We start from the raw sequence: 15,964 nt of genomic DNA, 5'->3' as shown, positions 1-15,964 counted from the left end.
TACCATTAAAAAGTGGAGTCGAGACCAAATAATTACTTGGAACAGACTGTCACCTTGAAATCCGCCCTCTTCCCCTTATAAATGAAAAATATTCGTAGCAAGTGTGATTCCCATATTCCTTCATTCAGGAATGTAATTTGTGACAATCAAGCGCGTAAAAAAAGGGCAAGTTAATGTGTTTGACGGAAGGAAGATACGAAGAAAAAAGTGATTTCATTCACGAACGATATATAGAATAACTTTAACGGAGAGATGATTTTCTTCAAGTGACCAAAATTTCAGATGTTTGGTATAATCTTGCTCGATCAAATTTTCGAGATATTCCAAAAAAAAAAAAAAAATAATATTAAGGAATGAGTGAGACAGCTTGCCATGTGAAGCGGAAGTAATATAGCTCTTTGGTTCTTCTCATACGTTTGCCATCTATGCCAGCAAATAAACAGCGTCCTACGATAAAATATAGCAAAGTAATTTGACAGCATGACCAGGAGGAAGGAAACCGATTGACTGGGGACATTCTAGCTCAGTGATTAGAACCCTGTGTATCAAAGGTTCATTTTGAAACACTAAAGTGTGTCAAAATTGTCCATACTTAAACTGAGTCATACTCCTTTTTTTTATTGAGAAAGCGGAATGGCAGTCCGGAGAGGTACAGGAAAGAGGAGATCCGTGTGTGTGTGTGTGTGTGTGTGTGTGTGTGTGTGTGTGTGTGTGTGTGTGTGTGTGTGTGCTTGTGTGTGTGCATCGGAATCTCGACGTTCAGTTCTAAAACGCTGGTCAATTTGAGGTCAGGTAAAGAAAATTTGCGACTGTTGAACTTTTTGACACCTTTGCATTGATTTTAAAAGCATGCTTCACACACGCTAATAATTCAATTTCGTTTAGATGACATGTAAAATTCTGAAAAACGCGAGGAGCCCTCTAGTTCGTTAAGGCAATGGGAAAACAACTCCATGTCCAGTTTAGTAGTGTTCACCTAAAAAGCGTGTCGGGTTCGTAACAATTTCTGAGTGATTAACGACTGTAGTGGCATCATCAATGCGTAATTAAAGCTATTCGTCACTGGGCAGTTGAGGCAACCACCGACACACAGCCTCGTAACTTCAGTAGAGCATAACCTTCAGCTTTGCTGGAAATGCTCTGGGGCGAAGTTGGGGAAGCTGCTGGATCAGCTGCCGTTTTCCAGTTATTGAAGCTGTCCGCCGTACGGCAGCTGGAGAAATATTCGGCACACGGTGTCTTCAGTCCGCAGAGCATAGGCTTCAGCTCAGTTGGTAGTATTCGGGGGCAAAGTCATTGGCGAGGTTGCTCAAGAAGTTGAAATCGGCCGAGCTGTTGCTGCTCTCCGGAGGCGGTTCGCTGTAGAAATGGTGGAAGCCGCCTCCGCCGCCCCCAGTGCCGAAGCCGCCACTCTCTCCGGAGCCCTCCGAGGGGTGGACGCTGGTGGGCGGCGTCATGATCGTTGCGGAAGACGCCGACGCCGGTGTCGGGGGCGCGCCGTTGGGCGTCGTCTGGTTGCTGCCGCCGTTGTTGCTGTTGTTGTTGGGTGTACCGGGGTTGTTGTTGTTGTTGGTGGTGCCGTTGACAGTGCCGTTGGAATTGGCGTTGGTCAAGGGGAAAGGGTCAGGCGACGAGACGAAATTGGACGGGATGGTGGAAGCGTCGCCCCCCTGGTGCACGAGGTGGTGCCCTTGGTGCTGGTGGTGCTCGTAGTAGTGGTGGTGCTGCTGCTGGTGCTTGGCGTACTCGAGCTGCTGCTGCCCGTGGTTCAGCTGGTGGTGCTGGTGGTGGGGATGCTGCACAAAGGATTGGTGCTGCGCCACGATGGGGCCGGCCTGGTGCTGCTGTTGCTGTTGCTGCGGCTGGTGGTGCTGGTGCGGGTGGGCGTGGTGGTGGTGATGGTGGTGGTGCATGCCGTCGTGGTAGTACTCCGGCCCAGCCTGGTGGTGCACCAGGTGCTGGTGGTGAACGCTCTCCGGGTTGTAGGCCCCGCCCCCGTCTGCGTAGACCCCGGCGGCGTACGCGGCCGCCGTGTACTGGTCGTGGTGGGGGTAGTTGTGGTGGTGCTGCTGGTAGCCGGCGGCCACCATCTGCTGCGGCTGGTGCTGCTGGTGGTGCGCGGGTGGCTGCTGGTGCTGTTGGTGCTGGTGCTGGTGCTGGCGGTAGCCCCCGTAGCCGGCAGCGGCCTCCGGCTGGTAGCCGTTGTAGCTGGTGTAGCCGCCGCCGGACTGGTGCGCGGGCAGAGCGTGGTACTGGTGGTGAGGCAGGCCCTGCTGCGGCTGCATCGGCGGGGGAGCCTGCTGCTGTGGGGGCGGCTGGGGGGGTGGCTGGGGGGCCTGGTAGGCTAGGTTCACAACCACGCCCCCGCCACTGCCTACCGCCCTCACGCCCCCAGACGTGGTTCCCCGTGGCGACGGATGCATGCCGTTTGGTCGAGGGTATTGCCTGCAGAAAGACGTACAAGGTTACTGATAACTGATCAAATGTGCACTTTATTGTGGTCATATCTATGCGAGATGCTTTTAAGGGGGGTAGGACGTCAAACGGGCCGACTTGGAGCTGGAGAGGCACCACATGACATTTTCATTTCTACTGTCTACAAAAATGGCTCTGAGCAAAAAAAAAAAAAAGGTTCAAATGGCTCTGAGCACTTCATTGTCCCCTAGAACTTAGAACCAGTTAAACATAACTAACCTAAGGACATCACACACATCCATGCCCGAGGCAGGATTCGAACCTGCGACCGTAGCGGTCTCGCGGTTCCAGACTGCAGCGCCTAAAACCGCACGGCCACTTCGGCCGGCGGTTCTGAGCACTATGCGACTTAACTTCTGAGGTCATCAGTCGCCTAGAACTTAGAACTAATTAAACCTAACTATCCTAAGGACATCACACACATCCACGCCCGAGGCAGGATTCGAACGTGCGACCGTAGCGGTCGCTCGGTTCCAGAACGTAGCGCCTAGAACCGCACGGCCTCCACTGTCTATACTTTTACAAATAAATTCATAAAACTTTGTCAGCATGACCAGGAAGGATTCAGGATTCACACTCGTAGCAGCTGAAGTTCAAAAATGTAACAAAATAATTCTTTTTACTTGTGAAATTTCATAATTTTTTCACTTACTATTGGCTGCATTTGTTGCTATAGGTACACTTTTCTTCATAAGTAAGAGAGACTGTTCGATGAGCGGACAAAGATTCTGGTCACTCTCTTGTTCTAGGGTTGGAAAACTGCTACTAAAGGCAGAAGAATTCATAACGATAAACGGCATAAGGATGCAGAAGGCAATGAAAACCACTGCATTAAAGGTACATAATGAGTATCCTCAGGACATACGGCCCGCGGCTGAAAAAGTATAATGATGGTCTCTTTATTGGCAAAAGATTCCGGAATACTCCCCCATTCTGATGTCCGGGAGGAGATTGCCAAGGGGGACGTGACCATAAGGAAAATACTGAATAACCCACGAAACGATAACGTTCTAGTATGGGGGGGGGGGGGCATGGAATGTCAGAAGTATGGATGCCGTAGGGAAGCCAGAATATCTGTAAAGCAAAATGCTAAGTCTCAATCTAGATAGAATGGGAGTCAGTGATGTGAAATGGTTAGAGGCCAAGGATTTCTGGTCAGACGAGTATAGGATAGCATAAACAATTGCAGAAAATGGTTTAACGGGCGTCGGATTCATTACGAATAGCAAGGAAGGGCAGAGAGTGTGTTACTGTGAACAGTTCAGTGATAGGGTTGTTATCAGCAAGCCTAACCGACGACGATTGTTCAGATATACGTGCCCACTTCGCGGTCAGAAGATGAAGGGATGGAGAAAGTATATGAGTAGATTGAATGGGTAATTCAGTATGTAAAGGGAGATAAAAATCTAATAGCCATAACTGGAATGCGGGTATAGGGACAGGAGAAGAAGAAAGGGTTACGGGAGTATGTAAGCTTGGTAGTACGAATGAGAGAGGAGAACGACTGAGTTCTGAAGTAAATTTCAGCTACCGAATATTCTGTTCAAGAATCATAAGAGGAGGAGCTATACTTGGAAAAGACCGGGAGATACAGGAAGATTTCAGATAGATCACATGATGGTCAGACAGAAATTCCGAAATCAGATACAGAATTGTATGGCGTACACGGGAGAAGCTATAGACTCAGATGACAATTTAGTATTGATTAAGCGTAGGCTCAAGTTTAAGAGACTAGTAAGAGTCAATCAATGCCGAGGAAGTGGGAGGCGTAAGTACTAGGGAATGAAGAGAAACGCTTCTGTAAAGTTATAAATACTGCAATAAGGAACAGCTCAGATGGCAGTGCATTTGGGGAGGAATAAACATGTGTAAAAAGGGTAATCACGGAATTTGCGAAGAAAAACATAGGTATAAAGAAGGGAGCTGCTAAGAAACCATGGGTCACAGAAGAAATAGCAAGTACAAAAAAGTTCAGGGAAATTAGGGAATACAGAAATACAAGTAGCTGAAGAAAGAAAGAACTAGGAAACACAGGGAAGCTGACGAAATGGCTTCATGAAAAATTGTAGAAATCGGAAAAGAAATGATTGTCCGAAGGACTCACTCAGGATACAGAAAAGTCAAAACAACCTTCAGCGAAATTAAAAAGCAAGGGTAGTATCATAAAGAGTGCAATGGAAATTACAGTGTTGAACTCAGAGTAGAGCGAATAGGTGGAAAGAGTTCACTGAAGGCCTCTACGAGTGAGAAAATTCGTCCGATGCTATAGAAGAAGAAACAGGAGTCGATATGGAAGAGACAGGGGATCCAGTATTAGACTTTTTAGGGCTTTGGAAGACTTAAGACCAAATAAGGCCGAAGAAGTACATAACATTATAGCAGATTTTTTTTAAATCATTGGGGGAAGTGCCAATAAACGACTATTCACGTTGGTGTGTAGAATCTATGACTCTGGCGATAAACCAACTGACTGTCGGAAAATATCATCCACACAATTCCGAAAACTGCAAGAGCTGACAAGTGAGAGAATTATTGCACAATCAGCTCAACACATACATCCAAGTTGCTGACAAGAATAATATACAGAAGAATTGAAAAGGAAATTGAGGATGCGCTAGATGACGATCAGTTTGTCTTTAGAAAAGTAAGGCACCAGAGAGCCTGTTCTGACGTTGCGGTTAATAACAGAAGGAAGACTAAAGTAAAATCAAGACACGTTCTGAGGATTTGTTGACCTGGAAAAAGCGTTCGGCAATGTAAAATGGTGCAAGATGTTGGAAATTCTGAGGAAAATAGGGACAAGCTACAGGGAGAGACGGCTAATACACAATATGTACAAGAGCCAAGAGTGGAAGACCAAGAGCCAAATGCTCGAATTAAAAACCGTGTAAGACAGGGATGTAATCTTTCGTTCCTACCGTTCAGTGTCTACGTCGAAGAAGTAAAGAAGGAAATAAAAGGAAGGTTTGAGAGTTTGACTAAAATTCAAGGTGAAATGATATCAGTGGTAAGATTCGTTGATGACATCGCTATCCTCTGCAAAAGTGAAGAAGAATTACAGGACCTGCTGAACGTGCTGAGTACGGAATATGGACCGAGAGTAAATCGAAGAAAGATGAAAGTAATGAGAAGAAGAGAAAATGAGAACAGCGAGGAACTGAACATCAGAATTGATGGTCGCGAATTAGATGAAGTTAAGGAATTTTACTTGCTAGGCAGCAAAATACCAATGACGGACGAAGCAAGGAGGACATCAAAAGCAGATTAGCACTGGCAGGACAGGTATTCCTGGCCAGGAGAAGTCTACAAGTATCAAACATGGGCGTTATTCTGAGGAAGAAATTTCTTAAACTGTATGTTGCGAGCATAGCTTTGCGTGGTAGTGAAACATGGACTGTTGGTAAACCGGAAAAGAAGAGAATCGAGGCAACTCAGATGTGGTGCTACACAGGAATTTTGAAAATTAGGTGGTCCGATAAGGTAAGGAATGAAGAGGTTCTCTGTAGAGTCGGCAATGAAAGGAGTACATGGAAAACACTGACAAGCAGAAGGTACAGGATAGTAGGACATCTGTTAAGACATCAGGGAATAACTTGCATAGTACTAGAGGGAGTTGCAGACGGTAGAGACTGTAGAAGAAGACAGAGATTGGAATACATGCAGCAAATAAATCCTGATGTAGGTTGCAAGTGCTACTCTGAGATGAAGAGTTTGGAGCAGGAGAGTAATTCGTGGCGTACCGCGTCAAACCAGCCAGAATATAGAGAGCGGTAAATGTATGAATCTGAGGTAAGAGGCCGGCCGGTGTGGCTGAGCGGTTCTAGGCGCTACAGACTGGAACCGCGCGACCGCTACGGTCGCAGGTTCGAATCCTGCCTCGGGCATGGATGTGTGTGATGTCCTTATGTTAGTTAGGTTTAAGTAGTTCTAAGTTCTAGGGGACTGATGACCTCAGATGTTAAGTGCCATAGTGCTCAGAGCCAATTGAACCATTTTTTGAGGTAAGAGACCCTGGTCCGGAAAACGACAGAGTCGAAAGTATATTTACAAATTTGAAGAACATCACAAGTGATTATTAGTATTATTATTTCTACGTGCCCTGATAGCCGAGTGGTAAGCGCGGCGGTCTGTCACGCCAAGGCGCTGCAGTCTGGAGCCGCAAGACCGCTACGGTCGCAGGTTCGAATCCTGCCTCGGGCATGGATGTTTGTGATGTCCTTAGGTTAGTTAGGTTTAACTAGTTCTAAGTTCTAGGGGACTAATGACCTCAGCAGTTGAGTCCCATAGTGCTCAGAGCCATTTGAACCATTTTTTTGTCACGCCAAGGCGCCCGGGTTCGGTTCCCGGCTGGGTCGGAGATTTTCTTTGCTCAGGGACTGGGTGTTGCGTTGACCGCATTATCATTTCATCATCACCAGTGGAAGGCAACGGGAAACCACCACTGGAATCACTTCCCTAGACCCTCATGCGATGGATCTCTCTGACGAGGCTTCCCCCATGACAAGACCTTCCGTAAGGCAGAACACAAAGTAAAGTTTATTATTTCTACAGTTTCTATGAGCATTTAAAAATTATTACGTCATTTATCAAAAATACTAGTTACACATAGATTTGTTTACATTTCTGTAGATCAATGTTAAACAACATTTGTGTATAGCGAAATACAACACTGAGCTCTTAGTTTTTTTTAGCGCTTTTTCGGAAGCTCTTGTTCAAAATGGATTGACGTTGAATGCCAGTGTCTTACACACATTTTTATGGCAGGGTATTGTTATCCAATATTTCGTGGAATACGATGTGTTGTTCAAAACAACGTTATGAATGACGAAAATATTCGAGCGAAAAAACTTTGCAACTTCTCATGTTATAGCTTATGCATAAAAATTTTCAATCCTAGATCTTTGAAAACATGGTGTGGCAATGAAAAACATTGAAAAAACTACAAAGAGAAGAAAAAGTTAAGAATATTAGAAGTTTTTTTAAAGTTATTGCACCACGATAATTTACCTCTCTTTCGTATGATGTCAAGGAATGAGAATTACGCTAACGACACCATTGTTTACCTCTGAATAATTTTGAACATTGCTTTTATCGTATCACAAAAGAATAGATTAAAACTCCAGAAATATTGCAGGTTTTGGAAAAAGCGCTGTCATAAGTGCGTTATATCCAATCCGGACTAGTTTAAAGGGTATAACACTGATGTGATGGCCGATAGGAGTCTACAAGTATCAACATAGGCCTTAATTTGAGAAGGAAATTTCCAGAATTTGCTTTTGTATGGTTGTGACTGTTGGAAAACCGGTACAGAAGAGAATCGAAGCATTTGAGATGTGGTGCTACAGAATAATGTTGAAAATTAGGTGTAGTGATAAGGTAAGGAATAAGGAGGTTCTGCGCAGAATCGGAGAGGAAAAGAATATGTGGAAAACATTGACAAGGAGAACGGACAGGATGGTAGGACACCTGTTAAGACACCAGTGAATAACTTAGGTGGTACTAGAGGAAGACAGAGATTGGAATACCTCCAGCAAACAATTGAGGACGTAGGTTGCAAGTGCTACGCTGACATGAAGAGGTTGGCATAGGAGAGGAATCGTGTCAAAAAAGACTTAGAACAAACTTTTGACTAGAATATATTCCTATAAAATCTGAAATTTTTGTAGGGATGACATGCAGGAATCGAAACGTACAGAAATCAAGCTTCAATTATAAGAATCGAAGGGCGTGGAAGAGAAGTAGTAGTTGAATCATTCAGAAGACTTATTACTCAAAATAAAAAATAAAAATAAAAAATGGCCAAGTCACGGGTGAAAGAAACTTATGTAGACGAATAAATTAAATTCTTACCAAGAAATTAAAATTCCGATTATTATTTACATTGAGGTGACAAAAGTCATGGGATATGTCCGAATGTCGTGACAAATTTCCTTTTGCCCGGCGTAATGCATCAACCGACGGGACATGGACTCAACAACTCGTTGGAAGTCTCCTGCGGAAAAATTGAGATATGCTGCCTCCGTAATCGCGAAAGTGTCACTGGTGCAGGACTTTGTGAACGAAATGACCTATCGGTTACGCCCCATAAATGTTCGAAGGTATTAATGTTGGGCGACCTCAGTGGTCAGACCATTCGCTTTAATTGTGCAGAACATTCTCCAAGACAGACGCGAACAATTGTGGCCGGGTGACATTATACATTGTCACCCATCAAAATTGCATGGTTGCTCGGGAATATGAATGCCATGAGTGACTGCAAGTGAACTCCAAATAGCCGAACGTAAATATTTCCAGACAATGACCGCTTTAGTTGGACCAGAGGATCCTGAACCTTTCAAGTAAAGACAGCCCACACCACTTTGGGGCCACCACCAGCTTGCACAGTGCCTTGATAACTTGGATCCATGGCTTCATGGGGTCTGTGCCACCCTCAAACCCCTGCCATCAGCTCTTACCAACCGAAATCGTGACTCATCTGTCCACGACACGAATACTAGTTTAAGGTGCAGCCGATATGGTCACGAGTACAGACGAGGCGCTGCAAGCGATGTCGTGCTGATAGCAAAGCCAGTCGCGGTTATTTTACGCAGTGTTGCTTGTCTGTTAGTACTGACAACTCTAGCAAACGCCGCTGTTGTCGGTCGTTAAGTGAAGGCCGTCAGCCACTCTATTGTCCGAGCTGAGAGGTAATGCCTGAAATTTTGGTATTCTCGGCACACTCTTGACACAGTGGATAGCGGAATATTGAATTCCCTAAAGATTAAGGAAATGAAATGTCCTATGTGGCTAACTGTTACCGTTCAGTCTGTTAATTCATGGTGTGCGGCTATAACTTCGTCAGAGAGCTTTTCACATACATCATCTGACTGAAAACTTTTCACATGAATTACCTGACTACAAGTGACAGTTCCAGTAATGCACAACCCTTTTGTACTACTGGCCATTAAAATTGCTATACCAAGAAGAAATGCAGATGATAAACTGGTATTCATTAAACAAATATATTATACTACAACTGACACGTGATTACATTTTCACGCAATTTGGGTGCATAGGTCTTGACAAATCAGTACCCAGAACAACCACCTCCGGCCTTGATACGCCTGGGCATTGAGTCAAACAGAGCTTGGATGGCGTGTACAGGTACAGTTGCCGATGCAGCTTCAACACGATACCATAGTTCATCAAGAGCAGTGACTGGCGTATTGTGACGAGCCAGTCACTCGGCCACCTTTGACCAGACGTTTTCAATTGGTGAGAGATCTGGCGAATGTGCTGGCCAGGGCAGCAGTCGAACATCTTCTGTATCCAGAAAGGCCCCTACATGACCTGCAACATGCGGTCGTGCATTATCCTGCTGAAATGTAGGGTTTTGCAGGGATCGAATGAAGGGTAGAGCCACGGGTCGTAACACATCTGAAATGTAACGTCCACTGTTCAAAGTGCCCTCAATGCGAACAAGAGGTGACCGAGACGTGTAACCAATGGCACCCCATACCATCATGCGGTGTGATACGCCAGTATGGCGATGACGAATACACGCTTCCAATGTGCGTTCACCGCCATGTCGCCAAACACGGATGCGACCATCATGATGCTGTAAACAGAACCTGTATTCATCCGAAAAAATGTTTTGCCATTGGTGCACCCTGGTTCGTCGTAGAGTCCACCATCGCAGGCGCTTTTGTCTGTGATGCAGCGTCGAGGACAACCGCAGCCACGGTCTCCGAGCTGATAGTCCGTGCTGCTGCAAACGTCGTCGAACTGTTCGTGCAAATAGTTGTTGTCTTGGAAACGTCCCCATCTGTTGACTCAGGGATAGAGACGTGGCTGCACGATCTGTTACAGCCATGCGGATAAGATGCCTATCATCTCGACTGCTAGTGATACGTGGCCGTTGGGATCCAGTATGGCGTTCCGTATTACCCTCCTGATCCCACCGATTCCATATTCAGTTAACAGTCATTTGATCTCGACCAACGCGAGCAGCAATGTCTCGATACGATTAACTGCAACCGCGATAGGCTACAATCCGATCTTTATCAAAGTCGGAAGCGTGGTGGTACGCATTTCTCCTCCTTACTCGAGGCATCAGAACAACGTTTCACCAGGCAACGCCGGTCAACTGCTGTTTGTGTATGAGAAATCGGTTGGAAAGTTTCCTCATGCCAGCACGTTGTAGGTGTCGCCACCGGCGCCAACCTTGTGTGAATGCTCTGAAAAGCTAATTATTTGCGTATCACAGCATCTTCTTCCTGTCGGTTACATTCCACGTCTGTAGCACGTCATCTGCGTGTTGTAGCAATTTAAATGGCCAGTAGTGTCTGTCACCTCAGTGTACTTTACCTAGGCATTTTTTCGTACCTGAGGAAAGGGTTGTTGTCCTGGTAGAGCCTCTGGGGACTGAAGCACGGCTGCTGCACGGCGACGGGGGCGGCGCCGCGTCTGCCCCCAGCGGCGGAGGCGGGGGTGGCGACGGCAGCGGCGGCGGCGGCCACGGCGCCCCTCAGCACGCCGGGGGGCGGCACCCCGGTCTGCGGCCGGCCGTAGGCTCCACCCCCGGGCACCCCTCCCCCGGCTCCGCCCCCGCCGCCCCCGGGGCTGGGCGTGGAGGCGGGCGTGAGCGCCGCGGAGTCCAGCACGGAGACGGTCTCCCGCTTGGTGGACACCAGCAGCGACGTGGGCGGCGGGGGCGTCTTGCCCGCGGCGGCCGCCGACTCCTGCTTCACCGCCGCCTGCACAGTGCGGACGCGAACGTCAAAACGTCGAACCATTTCTTAATAAAAATAATAATAAAGAAAATGTTATACTGCGACGCAGCACGTCTGCTTTTGAGACCCTGCATCACATCAAGTAAGACCAACACTCCATCTGCACGTCTATTCATCACAATGTACAGCACGAAGGCTACAGAAAATCGTACAGTGATAAGCAGTTATCAATGACGGTGCTAGATTTACGAGTGTATTGATGAACAGATTATCAGAAACTGTGAATTTGTCTTTCCGAGCAATGTAAGCTAATGTAATCCTCTCAGGCTCACAATATTGCCTGCTCTTTATATTTCACACTCCTCAGGACTTTGCCGAGAAACGATATGTCTATGAGAAACCTCTGAAAGGAAAGACGAGAACATTCTGGGAAGGAGGAGGGAAGTAACTGGTGGAAAAAGCCACAAGAGATCCACACATTGCACTAAACCCCAGAAAACAAGCCGGAAAAAATAGTTATTAATGTTGCTAAACTACAGTATCTTTTTAAAAGAACACACCGCCATTTGACTGTTTTATTGTTAATTTAAGTACAACCCAGGATTTGGACTTTTATGCCATATTCAGATATGTTATTTCATATATTTAAAATATATTTCAGGACACTTAACATGCCGTCAGGCTCAAAGATGGACATAAATTAAGAAAAATATTGCCTTCCTACGAAATCACCATGGTAATATTACACCTGACGTTTCGTGCGGAGGCAATATTTTATTTGAGTATGGTATAAAAACCCGAAACCTGCGTTGTACTCATATAAACAATAAAATAATCAAAGGTCGGTGTGTTCCCCCCCCCTTTTTTTTTTAAAAAAAAAAGGAAATATATCAGTATGACATAATGTGAGTCACACCAACTGCGTACTCATCAAGGAAGGATCAAGTGGTATATGAGAGGCCAAACAGGAGACATTGCACCAAACAACTACGGAATGGGTTCCGTTAGCTATAGAAGAGGTCAAAGATGCCGTTAACAACACCAAAAACAGAAAAGCTGCACGTGCTGACAGGTTGTATAGCGAACATTTAAAAAGACGCAGCCCATATACTAACGCCAATCCGAGAAAACTCTACAACAAGCGCATAGAAACAGCCTCCATTCTAGAAGAGTGGAGACAGTGAACACCAAAAGTGCTATATTAGGGAGGAAGGGGGGGTGTCCCAAAGACCCTAGCAAACTGAGAGGCATAGCACCAGAAAACTTACGTTTCAAAATATTCACTAAAATATCAACGGAAAGAATAAATCAAAGAATTCGATGAACACCTCTCCGAAAACCAGACGGGATTCAGGAAAGGAAAATTAGCTCTGAGCGCAACATAACTCGTACTAAAGTGCTTACGAAAAGCTCTAAAGTGTGTACGGAAATCCCTTAAAAGAAGAGAGAAGTTTTATGTAGCAGTTGTAGATTTCGCTAAAGCCTTTCGCTTTAAAAACGGGAAGGTAGTGAAAGCAAACTAGAGGAAGACCGAAGTGAAGACAATGTTTGGACACGAATCATATGCGCAGTACTGCAACAGAACGAAATAAAGGTCTCAGAAAACCTACCCATCAGAGACTATACCCCAGTCAAATGGATTACTTTAGAGGCACCCTCTGTGTGCTCTGTTATTTATCCCTGGTAGAGGAAGAAATCGTAAGAATACCGCAATGGTTAGCCTGTAATCTCAAACGCTTGTTCAGACGATATTGAAATAGGCTGAAATGACGTTGCAAAACTGTAAGAATAAACGACGTGGAAGATTGGTATGTCGAACACGGCTCCGAAAAACAGGAACGACAGTGCTTAGAAATGGAGGAAGAACACCTGCACCAGTTGAGATCTTCACACGGGAGAGAAAACTCAAAATCGTACCAGACTTCAAGTACTCTGTCGTCACGATACAAACAACTGCAAAATGTTTCATAAAACATGTAACAGAGAAATCAATAAAGCAGTACTGGCTACCCATAAAATAGAACACACTAGATTCCTGGCCTAGAGACAGCAACGGCACTATTCAGAGCCACACTCTCGCTAATACTGACGTACTGCACAGAAATCACCGGATCTCACTCGCAGTGAAGAATCTAACGACACTAGAAAGAGTAAAGGCGACTTTATAAACAAAGGTATCAGAGTGTGCAAAAGAACACGATCCAGACTCGTATACGTGCTGTCGAGGGAACCTACGGATAAACCCGATCTTACCCAACACCATCATTTTGGGAAGTCTGCTGAAAACATTTAAGGAAAAAAGAGAAGACCCACCTACAGAATTTTAGAGCATAGGCACGTAGATTGACTGAACATGGACAAAGGAAAACTTCGAGATGAGACTCGTCATCACCAAAATCGCAGTCCATTGTTTCCACCACCTTACCTGCAAGACGTCGTATCACGAACCAAACGCAATGTTGTAAGGTGTCAGGCAAATCCAACACCTTCCATGAAAACCCTGACATGATAAGCAAATCCAGTAGTATGTCACATAGCTCCGAATAAACCGTGACATTAAATTAACCAAAGTAATACGAGTAACGAGTGAGCAAATGGAATACCACAGACTAACACAAGAATGCCTAAATGCATGTCATACCTTCCCACCGTGAGACAGACGCAGTTCCAAGGGGAAAAACGAGAACAGAAGCCGAGAGCAGAACCGTGTTAAGCGAGAAGGCCCTACGATAAGGGACGGACACCAACGTCGCCAGCTAACCGCTACGACCACACACCCACAAGTTTTTAGCGTGAGACTTTTTCGCGTCTCTGTTACTTTAGGACCACCCCCCAGCCCATGTTAAAAGATAGAGCCCTCCAGAAGAACAGCATAGATCTTACGATAACACAAAAAGGGCCACACCAGCTGCAAGTTTTAGCGTGACACTATTTCGCGTCTCTGTTACATCAGGACCACCCCCCAGCCCATGTTAAAAGATAGAGCCCTCCAGAAGAACAGTATAGATCTTACGATAACGCTAAAAGGACCACACCAGCTACAAGTTTTGGCGTGAGATTTTTCGCGTCTCTGTTACATTGCAAACTTTAAAAACATTGCCCCACCACGAAAAGTATAACGTTTCTCATTGGACAGACAGAATTTTTGTAGGCAGAGCTTAAGGTTAACATTGAGACCCTGATTGGTCAGATGAAAACACAGCCAGATAGTTTTGTTTAGACTAAGTTCGGTAAATTGTAGTAAGGAGAATTTAGGAGAGAGTTGCTTCCGAGACGGCGAGGTGAGCGGAGCTGTGCTGCCCGCCGCCCCCTGACGAACACCGGCAAGGTAATGAACGCACGCGATGCCGTATAACAGCGCATAAAGCTTCACTCAGAACTGCAAAAGTCTCATCTGTTACACCCCCTTTTTGCGTAATACTAGTGTCGATCGTCAATTAAAGCTCATGGTGTTCACATTTGCCACTTGAAGTAAAAATCTGAAATGCGATTATGTTTCTGTTATATAGTTATTGAGAAGCCACGTCAGCCACTGTAATTTACGACAAGTTAGATAGGTAATTAAAGATAATTGAGGGTCACTGTAGACCATTTTTGAAACTTAATTTAAACCTAGATTATAGATGTGATATGGCATAGGACATCCTTTGATCCATTGTAGAACTTGGAAACCCATTCAGGGAATATTCGTTCACATTTTTGTTGAACACAGTCGGTTTTTACCATCCTGTATTAAAACATTTCCTTTTATCAATAGTGCAGTTTATAAACGATGTTTTGTGAGTAGAATAAAATTTCCAATGGTAAACTTAACTGCTTTTTCGACATTATTTTACCAGCTAACTAAAAATAGGAAAGCCTTAAACCTCTTCCACTAAATTTAGTTAGTATTAAGATTCTTTTACAGGGAGTGCAGTGGAGCTGACGCTGAAATCATTAAGTATTTGGTTATATCATCGCTAGTCACACTAAACTCTTCTGAATTCTACATGTCATGTGTGGTCTGACGTCTCCTTACCAGCAACAGGTCCCAGGTTCAAACTAGTCAATTCCCTAAAAAACACGCTCAGAGCGTCGTTGCGCGAAAGTGGTAGGGAGACACGATATAGAACAAACAGACACCACGCAGAATGTTTAAAATGTGTAACCTGTATCACCGAAAACGCAGACCTTACCATATAGGGCTCTGCCCCAAAAGGACAAGTGACTATGCAAAAACCACAATACGTAAAATTTCTAATTTCGAGTATTATTACAATAATAATTTGAACTCGTGTGGCCATTTGTATGGAATCAACGTGTTGTTATCATCACCTGCATCCATTCTGCGTTCCGACAGACTTGGAAATTCCAGCAGGACCATGCGACACCACACACGTTCGTAATTCCTACAGAGTGGCTCCAGGAACTCTCTTCTGAGTTTAAACACTTCCGCTGGCCACTGAACTCCTCAGACATGAACATTATTGAGCAAATCTGGGATGACTTGCAAAGTGCTTTGTGAAGAGATCTCCACCCCCTGTTACGGATTTATGGACAGCCGGTCAGGATGCATGATGTCAGTTCCCTCCAGCACTACTTTAGACATTAGTCGAGCCCATGCCACGTCGCGTTGTGGCAATTCTTCATGCTCGCGGGGGCCCTACACGGTATTAGGAGGGTGTACCAATTTCTTTGGCTCTTCAGTGTATAATCATTTGTTTGTCCGTACATGTACATCAAGTGCACGTATATCCACCCTGAGCCGTGGCGTTCGTTACTGGCGCGCCAGTCTCTTG

The 15,964-nt window shown here is 45.3% G+C and overlaps 1 protein-coding gene across 1 annotated transcript in view; it reads right to left on the bottom strand.

Moving 5' to 3' along the window:
• Nucleotides 1–404: 404 nt before the first annotated feature.
• The window catches only part of LOC124718709 (homeotic protein proboscipedia-like), a 626,981-nt gene continuing 611,421 nt past the window's right edge, over nt 405–15,964 (bottom strand). The window contains exons 5-7 of the mRNA XM_047244330.1: nt 10,953–11,210; nt 10,840–10,892; nt 405–2,445 (exon numbers count right to left, since the gene is read on the bottom strand). Of these exons, the coding sequence (XP_047100286.1) occupies nt 1,263–2,445; nt 10,840–10,892; nt 10,953–11,210 (1,494 nt within the window). The 3' untranslated portion in view covers nt 405–1,262. The remainder of the gene's footprint in view (nt 2,446–10,839; nt 10,893–10,952; nt 11,211–15,964) is intronic.

This window comes from Schistocerca piceifrons, chromosome 10 (assembly GCF_021461385.2).
Source record: "Schistocerca piceifrons isolate TAMUIC-IGC-003096 chromosome 10, iqSchPice1.1, whole genome shotgun sequence".
NCBI classification, from domain to species: domain Eukaryota; kingdom Metazoa; phylum Arthropoda; class Insecta; order Orthoptera; family Acrididae; genus Schistocerca; species Schistocerca piceifrons.
Note: the sequence above shows the minus strand (reverse complement) of the source record. Positions and strands in the feature narration are given on the sequence as shown.